Raw genomic sequence first — 12,668 nt, 5'->3', positions numbered from 1 at the left:
CGCAAAAAAAAAAAAAAAGAAGTAGCTTATTACTTATTACGGCCCACCCTCTCACCCGTTCACAAACAATGAATTTTAAAATACTCTACGCAAGGCAGCATTACTGTAGTAGGGAAACCTGGTTTCCTAGGATAGCAATAAACTTCACAGTTTATTAGAACCTCTTAATACCTCTGTAGCTATTTTCATGATACAACCATAAGGATATTTATCCATCTTTTTTTTTTTAATAAATTTATTTATTTTTGGCCACGCTGGGTGTTTGTTGCTGTGCGCGGGCTTTCTCTAGTTGCGGCGAGCGGGGGCTACTCTTTGTTGCGGTGCGCGGGCTTCTCATTGCAGTGGCTTCTCTTGTTGCGGAGCACCAGCTCTAGGCGCACGGGCTTCAGTAGTTGTGGCTCGCGGGCTCTAGAGCACAGGCTCAGTAGTTGTGGCACACGGGCTTAGTTGCTCCGCGGCATGTGGGATCTTCCTGGACCAGGGCTCGAACCCGTGTCCCCTGCATTGGCAGGCGGATTCTTAACCACTGCACCACCAGGGAAGTGTCCCTATCCATCTTTATGAAGCTTTTTTCTGAGAAATTATAGAAATGATAGGAATTTCTATGAGAAATTGAGTTGATTCTGGGAAATGTTTTAAATTACCGGTTAAAGTAGTTGAGGGAACTCATCGGGTTGACTGAGTGTCCATTGCTATGTTCCAGGCACTGTCCTCAGAGGGTGATAAGTGCTTATTACACTGATGTTTGTATCTTACGTATTCAGCAAAACATGATAACGATAGCTTTCCAACGGAGTCACTTTACTCATGTTTAACCTACCCAAAATTGTCCATACACATTTAGAAGAAGAAAAAAGAAAAGGAGAGATAGCTATTAAATGGTTAGGTCACGTGAGCAGTTTTGCCCACCGTTCAAGAGACTTAACTGGGTTTTGGTTCCCTTGAAGCTCCAGTAATGTGGAAACGTAGCTACAGGCTTTTTCAGTGCGGAATGGCCCCCGCGTAAACTTCGTCATTTCGGACTCAGCCAGAGAAGCAGTAATGTGCTTTCACTCTGGAGGGAAAACTGGCTGTGTTGCCCTTGGTGGAGGGGACATACAATAAGGTTCCTTCCCGAGCCGTCCTAAGGATCATTTTGTCTGTGTCTGTCTATACTTTAGGATGCTAACTTTGGAACCTAACCCTTACCTAAGATGTAGCTCTCCCAAGTTTGATCCCTCCCTCTTTTGTTAGAAACGGGTGGCTAAACTAACTAGAAAATGGTCTTGTAATTACTCAAACAGTGCATTAGGAATTCCCTGGAAAATGGATCTCCAAGTTCTCACTAAGCTAGTTGACTCTGAACAAAGAATCCAATAAAATATCACTTCATTGTGTCCTTCCTAACTTGAGAAATTATGTCCAGTAAAAAGACTTCCTGTATAGATTTACATTTGCCATAAATTGCAAAAACCTTAGTAAATGCAGCTTCTAGTGTATAGAATAAAACTGTAAGCCATTCTGCTTTAAGTATACCTCCTGTCAGATGTAAATGCTTTCATTTGAATTGCCAGTGTAGACAAAAGGGTCAGTGACATGGTCATGGATTCAAAATCCATCCAGTGACTTTGGGGAAGTTGGCTAACTTGTGTTTTTCCACCTGCACATCAGAAGAATCATTCTTACCACTCTCTTCACTAGAAAGTAATCCTGGGAGTTAACTTAGCCATTTTCTTATGTGGTTGGCACTGTCTGATTTTAAATACTTGGCACACAGATAGGTTCTACTTAAACGAATATAAATTCAGTTGAGCTCTCTTGGAAGAAAAGCACTAGGTGTGAAATAGTGGTGATATGTACCTTATTATTTTAATGTTGGTAGTTGAAAGGAAATTATTTTAATAAAGGGGAAAGCTGTAAGAAATATTTTTATGGCTTCTGTAAAGTCAAATTAATAGCTGCTGTGTTTTCATTCTGCTTCCCTGCATTTGTCACCAAAGCTGGTGAGTGCCTGAGAAAGCCAGTGTCATTGGAAACTGAAAGTGTAAGCAGGAAAAAAACACCACTCAAATGGAAAAGACAGGGCTGAGCTGTTCATGGTTACTTCAAGCTCCTCGTGCGTTTCACTCCTTGCTCTTAAAAAAAAAGAAAGAAAGAAAGAAAGAAAAACAAAGTTCTAAAAGGAAATGACCATTGACTAAATACTGATTTCATGTAAATTTGGATCATATTTTCCACCAGTTTTTTGTTGTTGTTATTTCGTCAGGAGAGTTAACCACAAAACCTAGGCCTGGACTGTAAGTCATAGTACACCCATGGTTAATTAGAAATACACATACTCATAATTAATTGAATTATTCGCATAAAATAAAGGGGAATTTATAAATTGCCAGTGAATCACAGTGCTAGAAGAGAGCTGTCTTTCTAGTTGAGGCATCTCTCTTTTCACAGATGAGGAAACTGAGGAGCAAGAGATTAAATTATTTGTCCTTTGTTGATTTAATTTCTTTTAAAGATGATCAGTTAACTGTTAGGCCTGAGGTTCGCATGTGTCTGCGTCTCTTGTTTGGCTCTGGTGCCTTATACCGGTTAGGTCTGTAATTGCAAACCGGGCCTGTGGCGCCCACTCTTCGCGTGGGACTGGATAAACCCTTCTGTTTGTTAACCGCAGCCTGGCAGTGAGCTGGACAACTTGGAGGAGATTTTGGATGATTTGCAGAATAGTCAATTACCACAGCTTTTCCCAGACACGAGGCCAGGCGCCCCTGCTGGATCAGTTGACAAGCAAGCCATCATCAATGACCTCATGCAACTCACAGCCGAGAGCAGCCCTGTTACACCTGTTGGAGCCCAGAAAACAGCATTGCGAATTTCACAGAGCAGTGAGTATGAGATATTGATGGTTATGCCAAGAAATTCCCATGTTATCACCATCAGAAACAGGGGTTATTAAAATCTGACGCAAACAGCTTAGTCACTTCAAGGTTTTTATGGTCAGATAGCACCACCTACTGTCCCAGCCCTTCAAAACAGTATTCAGGGTGGATTCTAGTAAACATGGCCTTTTTGCAGGCGCTTGTGGTTAATGTAATCAACACGGAGCGAGACTGACCTGCATTGATAAAGTTCTTCGGGTGATTGTCATACTTCCCTTCATTTCAGTTACTGCCTTCATAAATGGAGCTTAAAATAGATTTTCTGTGTCTTAATATGTGGCTGAATACTTAAAAGACAGAAACTTAGAAAGTTATGCTGACTTTTCAGGAATAATATCCTACTAAAAATTTTTTATCAAAATACTCATACATGAAAGGGCTACACACATTAAAAATATCTTGTCCTATCTCTTAGGAATCCTCATATAAATATCCATTTTACATGGAAATTTATCATATAAATGTTTTCTAAGTGCATCTTAAGTTTAATTAGTATGATATACAGCTGGAAGACCTTAGACTTTTATAAGTGACATTTTTTATCGCTTACTTTTAGTTTTTTAATTTTTTAAATTTATTTGGCCGCACTGTGCGGCTTGCAGGATCTCAGTTCCCTGTTCTTGGTTTTTTTTGGCCGCACCGTGCAGCATGCGGGATCTTAGTTCCCCGGCCAGGGATCGAACCTGTGTCCCCTGCAGTGGAAGTTCAGAGTCTTAACCACTGGACCACCAGGGAGTTCCCTATTTTATATTTTTGTAAGTTTAAGATGAGGTCTTTCTCCACCTTGAACACTTAAGGTTACAAACTTGATAGTTAGCCAAAGTTGTCCGATAGTTTTGAGCAGAAGAAAATATCTTTCCTGCGCTAGGGACATGATCTGTAGAAAGACAGAGAACCTCTTCAGTGTTAAATTGGTGAACAGAATGATTTGTCCCTCTTCAGATACAGTTTGACCCAAAGCTTAGCGTCTGTTCTCAAATCAGAAATGGCAACCATCAACCAAATCACAAAATATCCTTGATTAATAGATCTTTTCTCAAAGTGATTCGTGATCATTCTGAAAAGGGTAAAACAACACAGAGTTTTTGCTTGTTATCTGTCAAACGTGCCTACTTCTTAGGGAATGGAGGGTTGCTTATGGCCTATGAGAGATCACAAAGTCAGAGAGTTGAGAAGTGAGTAAGAAACACAGTAGCGGGTTTACGCTCATGACCCAGCGGAGTTAATAGAGGACTGCATGAAAACTCGTGGTTTCTCCTCTATCTGTACCTCCTGATGGTATTCAGACTACTGAATGGTAACCAGATACCTAAACCTGAGGAAGTCAGCTTAAGCATGTACATCATTTTCATTTAAATCCTAATTCTTCTAAATATTTTATTTCTGTTATTGATTGTTAAGAACGTTAACGTGTTTTAAATGTTCTTTTTCATACTGTGTTTATATAATTCAGAGAAAATAAAGTCCTTGATATTATTTAATATATTAGCTCTATGAATTGTAATTTATAATATCTTTGTTCTTGTAGAAACATTGTTATCAAATCACTGGTTGTCTGTGTGATAGTATAGCACACTGGTGTAGTACTTACTGCACAATAAACTCTTGTGAACTAACCATAAGAATCCTTTCAAATATAAATGTATCTGGAATTTAAAGAAGCTATATTTAGAAGACTTAACAGGGCCCTAAAGCTTCAATACTAACTTCAGGTACCAGAGTTCACACATTTAAAGATTTTAACTTCCAATGAGAGTAGACATTTTTAACCTAATTCTATTCCTAGGAAAGTCCAATTAAAAAATGATAGTCTCATATCCAAACCACACGTATCTGGGTTTGGTGCTATATGCAGGAGATGTTTATGGCTTCACAGCTGTGACAAAGCAATATTGCTAAATTCAAATAATACATGAAAAAAAATATTAGTAGTTTCCTTAACAAATACAGTTGCATATTAGAAGTTAATATTGGGGAGAAAAATATATGGTAAATAATAGACATGTTCTTTTTTTTCCTTTTACTTTTTTTTTGTTTTGAAAGGTTGTCAGGAATTAAATTAGAGACTTGTTGATTAGATTGCAAGTCTGTGTTTTCGCGCCACATGTTTTTTTGTCTGTGAATTTGTCTTTTATGTAGGCAGTTGGTCCCTGACATGCATATCTTTGTTATTTTACAAACGACATTTTCCCTGAACACTACTTCTGTTGCTATATTCCATTATCCTATATTAACCTTAAATTTTCATTTGTTTTCTCCTTAGCTTTTAATAACCCACGACCAGGGCAACTGGGCAGGTTATTGCCAAACCAGAATTTACCACTTGACATCACATTGCAAAGCCCAACTGGTGCTGGACCTTTCCCACCAATCAGAAACAATAGTCCCTACTCAGTGATACCTCAGCCAGGAATGATGGGTAATCAAGGGATGATAGGAAACCAAGGAAATTTAGGGAACAGTAGCACAGGTAAGGGCTCAAATGTGCTGTTAACTTTATCGGTGGGTTATTTAACTTAATGATGTATTCATCCACATCAAACTAGTAAAATTTTTCAAGTGAAGTTTTTTATGCTAGAAACTAACATTTGAATGTAACTAAATTCTGCAAATTTTCACTGCGAGCATGGTACATGAAACATCGGAAAGCATTCAAGTAAGCGGACCGTTTTGTTCTGTGATCATTGTTTTTACAAGGGTTCTAATCATTAATCCTACGGCATAGGCTTATTTCACTTCTACTCCAGTTACTATTCCAGACATTGTAGTGATATGTGTAAAATAATTTGGTGGTTGCTAGCTTGTCGCGATAATCTGCTGATAACCCCAGAATTTCCTGTTAGTTGATGACTTGTGTTGGACGAATTTCAGAATGAAGTTTTAAAATTCAACCAACCTTTTATACTCGTAACGATAGCAATTCTCATTCCAAAAAAAAACATTAATTAAAAATAACTAACTTAAAAAAAAAAAAAAGAACGAACTTTACATAGTAGTATGCCTGGCCTAAGAGTAGCTGATCCAGGGGCTCCATTTTTAAAGATCTGTGAAGTTGCCTGTGATCTGGTTTGGCCCTTGACCTGCTGTAACTTAAGGTGTCTGCCAAGTTGCCCATGCATATTCCTAAGTGGTAGTCACCGTCATAGCAGCAACCGTACTCCCAAACCTCCACCCAGTTCAGGCTAGGAACCGCTGCTGCAGCATTGATTGCTATTACCACCACGTCCTGTACCCTATGGTATCTGTACCCTGTGGTATCCTGTACCCTTAGGATGCTAAGTTTTCTGATGGAGAACTGCTCACAGTTTACTGCTGGAGACAAAGGCATTGAAAGAAACAGATATTATAAAAAGAACTTATATTCCTGGCTTTTAATTCTTGGTGTTTTTTTAGCTTAGTCTGTAACCCCTGTATACACATTGCCATTTAGATAGTTAACAGAAAATAAGAGTTCAATCTAAGTGTTGAAAAGATGGATTTCTTTTTTAACTTTCTGTTGTTGGTAAGCAATTCATGGGAAATGTGAAGAATGTTGTATTAAAATAGTTTATTCATTCAGCAAGTATTTATTAGGTGCCTACTATATGTGCCAGGCACTGACTACATCACTAATTTATTTATTCGCAGAAACAATGCCATATTAGTTTTACATTATTTTTACAATAAAGTATTGATTTATATAAGTAAAATATTGACTTATGTAAAATTCTGTAAGGGAAAAGGAGCCAATGATTTATGAAAGGTGGCTGCTTCTTATTGGAATACGAGAAGATCTGGGTTCTTGGAGGAACCTTTAGGAATTGGGGGATATACCTATATTCAAATCTGGGCAGCCTGGAGATGACTGACATCCAGGCTATGAAGATCATACAATGCCTGTGCTTTGTTTCAAAAAGAAAAATGAAAAAAACCTGAAGGAGACTACCCTGGTTACAACTGCATTAATATTTCGAATTATGGATTATTTTCCCTCCTGCTTTCTATGCTTTCTATAATCTTGTTATGTTAATTAGATAATAGATTTTTTGAAAGAGAAAATGCCTTTTCTCCCACATCTTTGTATAATTGAAACCTAGCCTTAAAACGATTTTTAAAATATGTATTAACATAATATTGTTCTAACTTGTTCAGTCTATTTACCCTTAACTCTAAATCATCCTAATGTAGCACATTCTCATTTCACCAGTGAAAAACCATCCGCAATACATGTTCTCTCCATTTCTGAAATAATACCCTATTTTTTAGGTGTTTATCGTAACAAAAGTAAATGAAAGCAAGCCATGTTACACATCCATTATTAAACGCTTCAGAAGAAGGGTCCTCACTTGGGGTTGTTCCCCTTTAGGATATCAATATTAGGATACCGTGTCTGGCCATTGCCAGCATCTCGGGGGGCAGGCCAGAGAGAGCAAACACGTGATCTGCCCAGCAGTGTTGTGCTCTTCTCACTGGTGTCTGTGGTCACATAGCTGTTACTATCTCATGTATACAAGGGTTTTTACAAATCTGTCCCAACGCAGCCTAGACCTATATCGCCAGGAGTGTGGTGGTCCAGGTCCACTGAAGTGGTTGGCACTCTCTTGCCTTGGCCAAAAAGAACTGGAGTGGAAAGATGCTGTCATTCCCCCGGCTTCCGAGGCTGCTTTGGTCAGCTTGGAAGCTTAACAAATTAATAATGCTCAGAAAGGGATTTGGGGATTGAAAGTCTGGCCGGGGCTTCATGGGATATTCTCTGTGATTTGGGTTTTTAATTCGAATATTGATTATCAGTTTTTACCTTGTTCCTCTTAGCCTCACCTCTCTTTTGGAAAGTAAAGCATTGACGTGTATATCAGCTAATGTGATTCACTTCCTGAGGAAGGAAGTTGGGGTTATCCACATGCCACAGCACCTGTTTCTAAGTACATATGGGAACAATTTTAACAGCTTTTCCGAACTGTAAAGAGTGGCAAGTCCGTGTTGTGAAAAACTTCGTAGTAATTGCCATCTCGTATTTCTTAGCCAGGGGCCCGTGTCTGTGCCGGTGAGGGCCTGAGCTGTTGGGCTAACCGTGTATTGAGAATGGACGTCTCGTACCAGAGTCAGGTCGTCTGGTGTTCATACATGCTGACTGTGTTTCCAGTCACTGTATCTCCGTTTTCTCTGGCTTGCCTGCAGGCATGATTGGTAGTAATGCTGCCCGGCCCACCCTGCCATCTGGGGAATGGGCACCTCAGAGTTCTGCTGTGAGAGTCACCTGTGCTGCTACCACCAGTGCCATGAACCGGCCGATCCAAGGAGGTATGATTCGGAACCCAACAGCCAGCATCCCCATGAGACCCAACAGCCAGCCTGGCCAAAGACAGATGCTTCAGCCTCAGGTCATGAATATCGGTAAGGGAGTTCCTGTGCTCTTTGCTTTTCATTTTTATCCTTTCTTAGAAGAAGAGAGGAGCAAGCTCCATAAGTCCTGTCGAGACATGCTGCTAACTTGCGGTTTAGGTCATCCCCCCACGTCAAGCTGTCATAAGTGGGATTTTGCTGGAACTCTGTATAGGATCATAGAATTGCAGGTTTTCCGGTTACCTAAGAGAACCCACTACCTTTATGATGTTTTATTTTCGTTAAATTATCTAACTTCAACTTTTGCAGGGAGTGAATTGCACTGTAACACTGTAAATGTTACACAGATGATATTCTGAAGAAGTATTTCAGTGGTGCACCAGTGGTTCCTAACTCTGCATGGTCATCAGGACCTTAAAATGCAGATCCCTGGGCCACTACCCTAGACTATTAAACCAGACTCTCCCAGTTCCTCACTGAAAGTGCAGGCTCTTAGAGAGCATCTCACAAAATGTAGGGATCACTAGAATTCTATTTGGATACAGTTCACATGTTATTAAAATTAATGATCTGATACACTGTGTGATACCATTTATATGAAATGTCCAGAAGAGGCAAATCTGTAGAGAAGGAAAGTAGATTCGTGGTTTCCTAGGGCTGGGCCTCTATGGGGAGAATGGGGAGTGACTCCTAAGGGTCATGGGGTTTCTTTTGGGGGGAATGACAACATCCTAAAATTGATCATTGTGCTGGTTCTACAACTCTGCAGATACACTAACACCCACGGAATTGTACACTTTACACGGGCTAATTGTATGGTATGTGAATTATATCTCAGTAAAACCATTATTTTTTTTAAAAAGTAATGCAACTCAAGATTTTCTTAATCATTGACATACTAACCTTCCTCTTACCTCGTACATTAGCATAATTCAGATACGTTGACGTTCACGTACTTTTTCATATACTTGGATATGGTGCACGATGAGTAAGCGCTAAATCGTTAATGGAAAAATGCCAAGATTGTTTTTTTTTTGGTTTTTGGTTTTTTTTTTTAATTAAATTTTTTTTTTTTTTTTTTTTTGCGGTACGCAGGCCTCTCACTGTTGTGGCCTCTCCCGTTGCGGAGCACAGGCTCCGGACGCGCAGGCTCAGCGGCCATGGCTCACGGGCCCAGCCGCTCCGCGGCATGTGGGATCTTCCCAGACCGGGGCACGAACCTGTGTCCCCTGCATCGGCAGGCAGACTCTCAACCACTGCGCCACCAGGGAAGCCCACCAGGATTGTTTTGACACGATAACGCAGAGCGCTCATCCTACCCCAGCATCGGTTTTCTTTTCTAGTTAATTGCTCAGCGCATTTTGGCTTATTGTTTCTGAGATGACGTTCACGTTGCCTTTCTACAGAGAATGTACTTCAAATTAATAATGTGTGATTCCCAAACATAAATTCACATAATTTGAGGCTTACATGAAAATACTAAGAATGGCCAGATTTCCATTCAAAAATAAACTGGGAAATTTTTAAAATGCTAATTCGTTCATTTAAAAATCATTATAAATACCTTATATCCAGAAATTTCATTTATCCTCAGTGTTTCTTCTCTGAATGGCACCTGGCTTTTGAACTTGAAATATGGCTCTGTGAGCTTCACTGTGTAGCTGAATTTCTCTGATTTTTAATAAGCTCGAAAAAGCCGTGAACTCAACAGAAAAGTATCTGTTGTAATGGAAATCAGGTCTACAGATAGTGATAATAAAATCATTAAAGAGCTCATATCATGCATTAGCTTTAATCCTCTACAGAGAACTTCTAAGAAAGAGCACATCTGAGTTGTCTGGGCCACCTTTCTGCTCCTCCTTCACTCAGACCAGCACTTCTCAAAAGTATGTCCAGGACCTCGATGCCCTTTTAGGGCGTCTGCCAGGCCAAAACTATTTTCATAATAATACTAAGATATTACGTACCTTCTTCACTCTGATTCTGTCATGGACGTACAGTAGAGTTGGCTAAAAAAATCTTGTTTATGTTGCAAACAAACAACGTCATAGAAAAAGAAATCAGATTTGTGGTTACCAGAGGGGAGGTGGGCAGAGGGGAAATTGGATGCAGGCGGTCCAAAGGCACTGACTCCCAGTTATAAGTTCCAGGTACATAACGTTACAACAAGGTCAATGTAACTAACACTGCTGTGTGTTATATATGAAAGCTGTTAAGAGAGCAGATCTTGAGAGTTCTCATCACAAGGAAAAAAAATTTTGTATCTATTTGAAATAATGGATGTTCACTAAACTTGCTGTGATAATTATTTCATGATGTATGTAAGTCAAATCATCATGCTGTACACCTTAAACTTCTGTAGTGCTGTATGTCAATTATATCTCAATACGACTGGAAGAAAAAAATCTTGTTTACGTTAACATAGTGGATTTATTATGATGACTTTTAAATGAATTAATAATCATTTTTTCTTTTTCCAGTTTTAATTTCCAATATAGTAAATATCAGTGAGATATAACCCACATACACAAAAGCTGTACTTTAAGAATATAAAGACTCCTGAGTCCAAGGGGCTTGGAAATGCTGATCTAGAGTCTTTAAAGTGGGTGATTAGGGCTCCCCTGGTGGCGCAGTGGGTGAGAGTCCGCCTGCCAATGCAGGGGACACGGGTTCGTGCCCCGGTCGGGGAGGATCCCACATGCCGCAGAGCGGCTGGGCCCGTGAGCCATGGCCGCTGAGCCTGTGCGTCCGGGGCCTGTGCTCCACAACGGGAGAGGCCACAACAGTGAGAGGCTCACGTAGCGCAAAAAAAAAAAAAGTGGGTGGTTAGCCTTGGTATTTCTTGCCTTTTTTTCTATTTCAGAACAAAAATTCTCTTATTATTTTCACCTAATTATTATTGCTTCTGTCTTTCTCTGTAAACTGTATATTTCTCTTTCTATTCTATAACCAAAACGGATAACTTCCCTTATTACAAGTTGTAAGATTTTGGAATTGTTTCCTTCTCCCATTTCAGGGCCATCTGAATTAGAGATGAACATAGGGGGACCTCAGTATAGCCAACAACAAGCGCCTCCAAATCAGACCGCCCCCTGGCCTGAGAGCATCCTGCCGATAGAACAGGCACCGTTTGCCAGCCAGAACAGGTGAGTCTTGAGCGCTCAGGAGGTCCCGGAGAGTAGAGTTCATGAGCGCCGTGAGTTATCTCAGACCCAGGCCAGAAGTTAGTCTGGTCCTTTTGAACAGTTGGTGCCTGACCAGTTTTCATGTATTCAAACTATATCATTTACTGGACTGGGAGTACAGGGATTCGGGGGGGTGGGGGATCCAAAAATCAGTTTGACCTAGCACATGCCTTTAAAGAAGTTATAATTTAGTTGGAAAATAAAATATGTAGACTAATTAATAACTGTAATATGAGCTAGTATGTACTATAAATGCCCTAAGAGAAACAAAACATATTTCAAGGGATCATCCAATTGGGGTGATTGGGGAAAAAAGCTTCAGAGTCTTGAGTAAAGGTATCATGTCAGGAGGCAGAGATGGCAGGAAGCCAGTCCATCTGGCAAAAGCAGAATAATCAGAGTCCTGGAGGTCACAGAAGCAACACAGTATGTTTAGGGTAACAGAGAATAGTCTAGTTTTATGTTACATATATTTTACCACTTTAAAAGAAAAATAAAAGTATCAGAAGATTTGGCCAGGGACTTCCCTGGTGGTCCAGTGGTTAAGACTCCCTGCTTCCGGAGGAAAACTAGCAAATGATGGAGCAAAAATGCACATTTCATCTGTTGCATTCAAAGTGCTATAATTCAAAAATGTGTCAGTGAAACAAATGCCTGAATGTTTAAATTTTCATAAAAAGTAGCCTTTAAAATATATTCAGATAAGAAAATGTTTTGACCTGTGTATACTGTCCAAAATCATTAAAAAAATTATTGGGGTCTTAAATTTGCTGTATTTTAAAAACACTGTTGCATACATTCATTTTGTATCAAGTAAAGTCACAAATCCTCCTTTTCCAGCTTAAGAAAATATATTGTATTTACCTTAAATTTTCATGATTTAATAAATATTTAATCTTACTAATTTTTAATGCTTAATAGGAAAGAAAACTAAACCAAAGATTTTTTTTCAGAGTGTTCCCATAGCTCGCAGTTGAGATGATGACAGTCATTTTTGCACAGATTCTTCTTCAAGAATTCAATTCACAGCTATTGACTTTTTTCCTCCCTCTTATAAAAGAAATAAACTATACTGATATATTCACACAAAAAGAAAGACTCCGTGCTTCCAATGCAAGGGGCATGGGTTCGATCCCTGGTCAGGGAACTAAGATCCCACATGCCACGGGGCACAGCCAAAAAAGATTTGGCTGGAAAAGTAGATTAGTAATGGAATAGATTTATAGAGAGTCTTAAATACCAAACT

At 39.5% G+C, this 12,668-nt stretch overlaps 1 protein-coding gene across 11 annotated transcripts in view; it reads left to right on the top strand.

Moving 5' to 3' along the window:
- Positions 1 to 12,668, top strand: part of NCOA2 (nuclear receptor coactivator 2) — a 272,322-nt gene that overhangs the window by 232,602 nt on the left and 27,052 nt on the right. For 10 of the 11 annotated variants that reach the window (XM_060287026.1, XM_060287028.1, XM_030859583.2 and 7 more), the window contains 4 exons: positions 2,651 to 2,861; positions 5,179 to 5,385; positions 8,073 to 8,288; positions 11,254 to 11,383. In XM_060287026.1, coding sequence (XP_060143009.1) covers positions 2,651 to 2,861; positions 5,179 to 5,385; positions 8,073 to 8,288; positions 11,254 to 11,383 — 764 coding nt within the window. The remainder of the gene's footprint in view (positions 1 to 2,650; positions 2,862 to 5,178; positions 5,386 to 8,072; positions 8,289 to 11,253; positions 11,384 to 12,668) is intronic. The other variant, XM_030859594.2, reaches the window with a different exon arrangement.

This window comes from Globicephala melas, chromosome 17, assembly GCF_963455315.2.
Source record: "Globicephala melas chromosome 17, mGloMel1.2, whole genome shotgun sequence".
NCBI classification, from domain to species: Eukaryota; Metazoa; Chordata; class Mammalia; order Artiodactyla; family Delphinidae; genus Globicephala; species Globicephala melas.
Note: the sequence above shows the minus strand (reverse complement) of the source record. Positions and strands in the feature narration are given on the sequence as shown.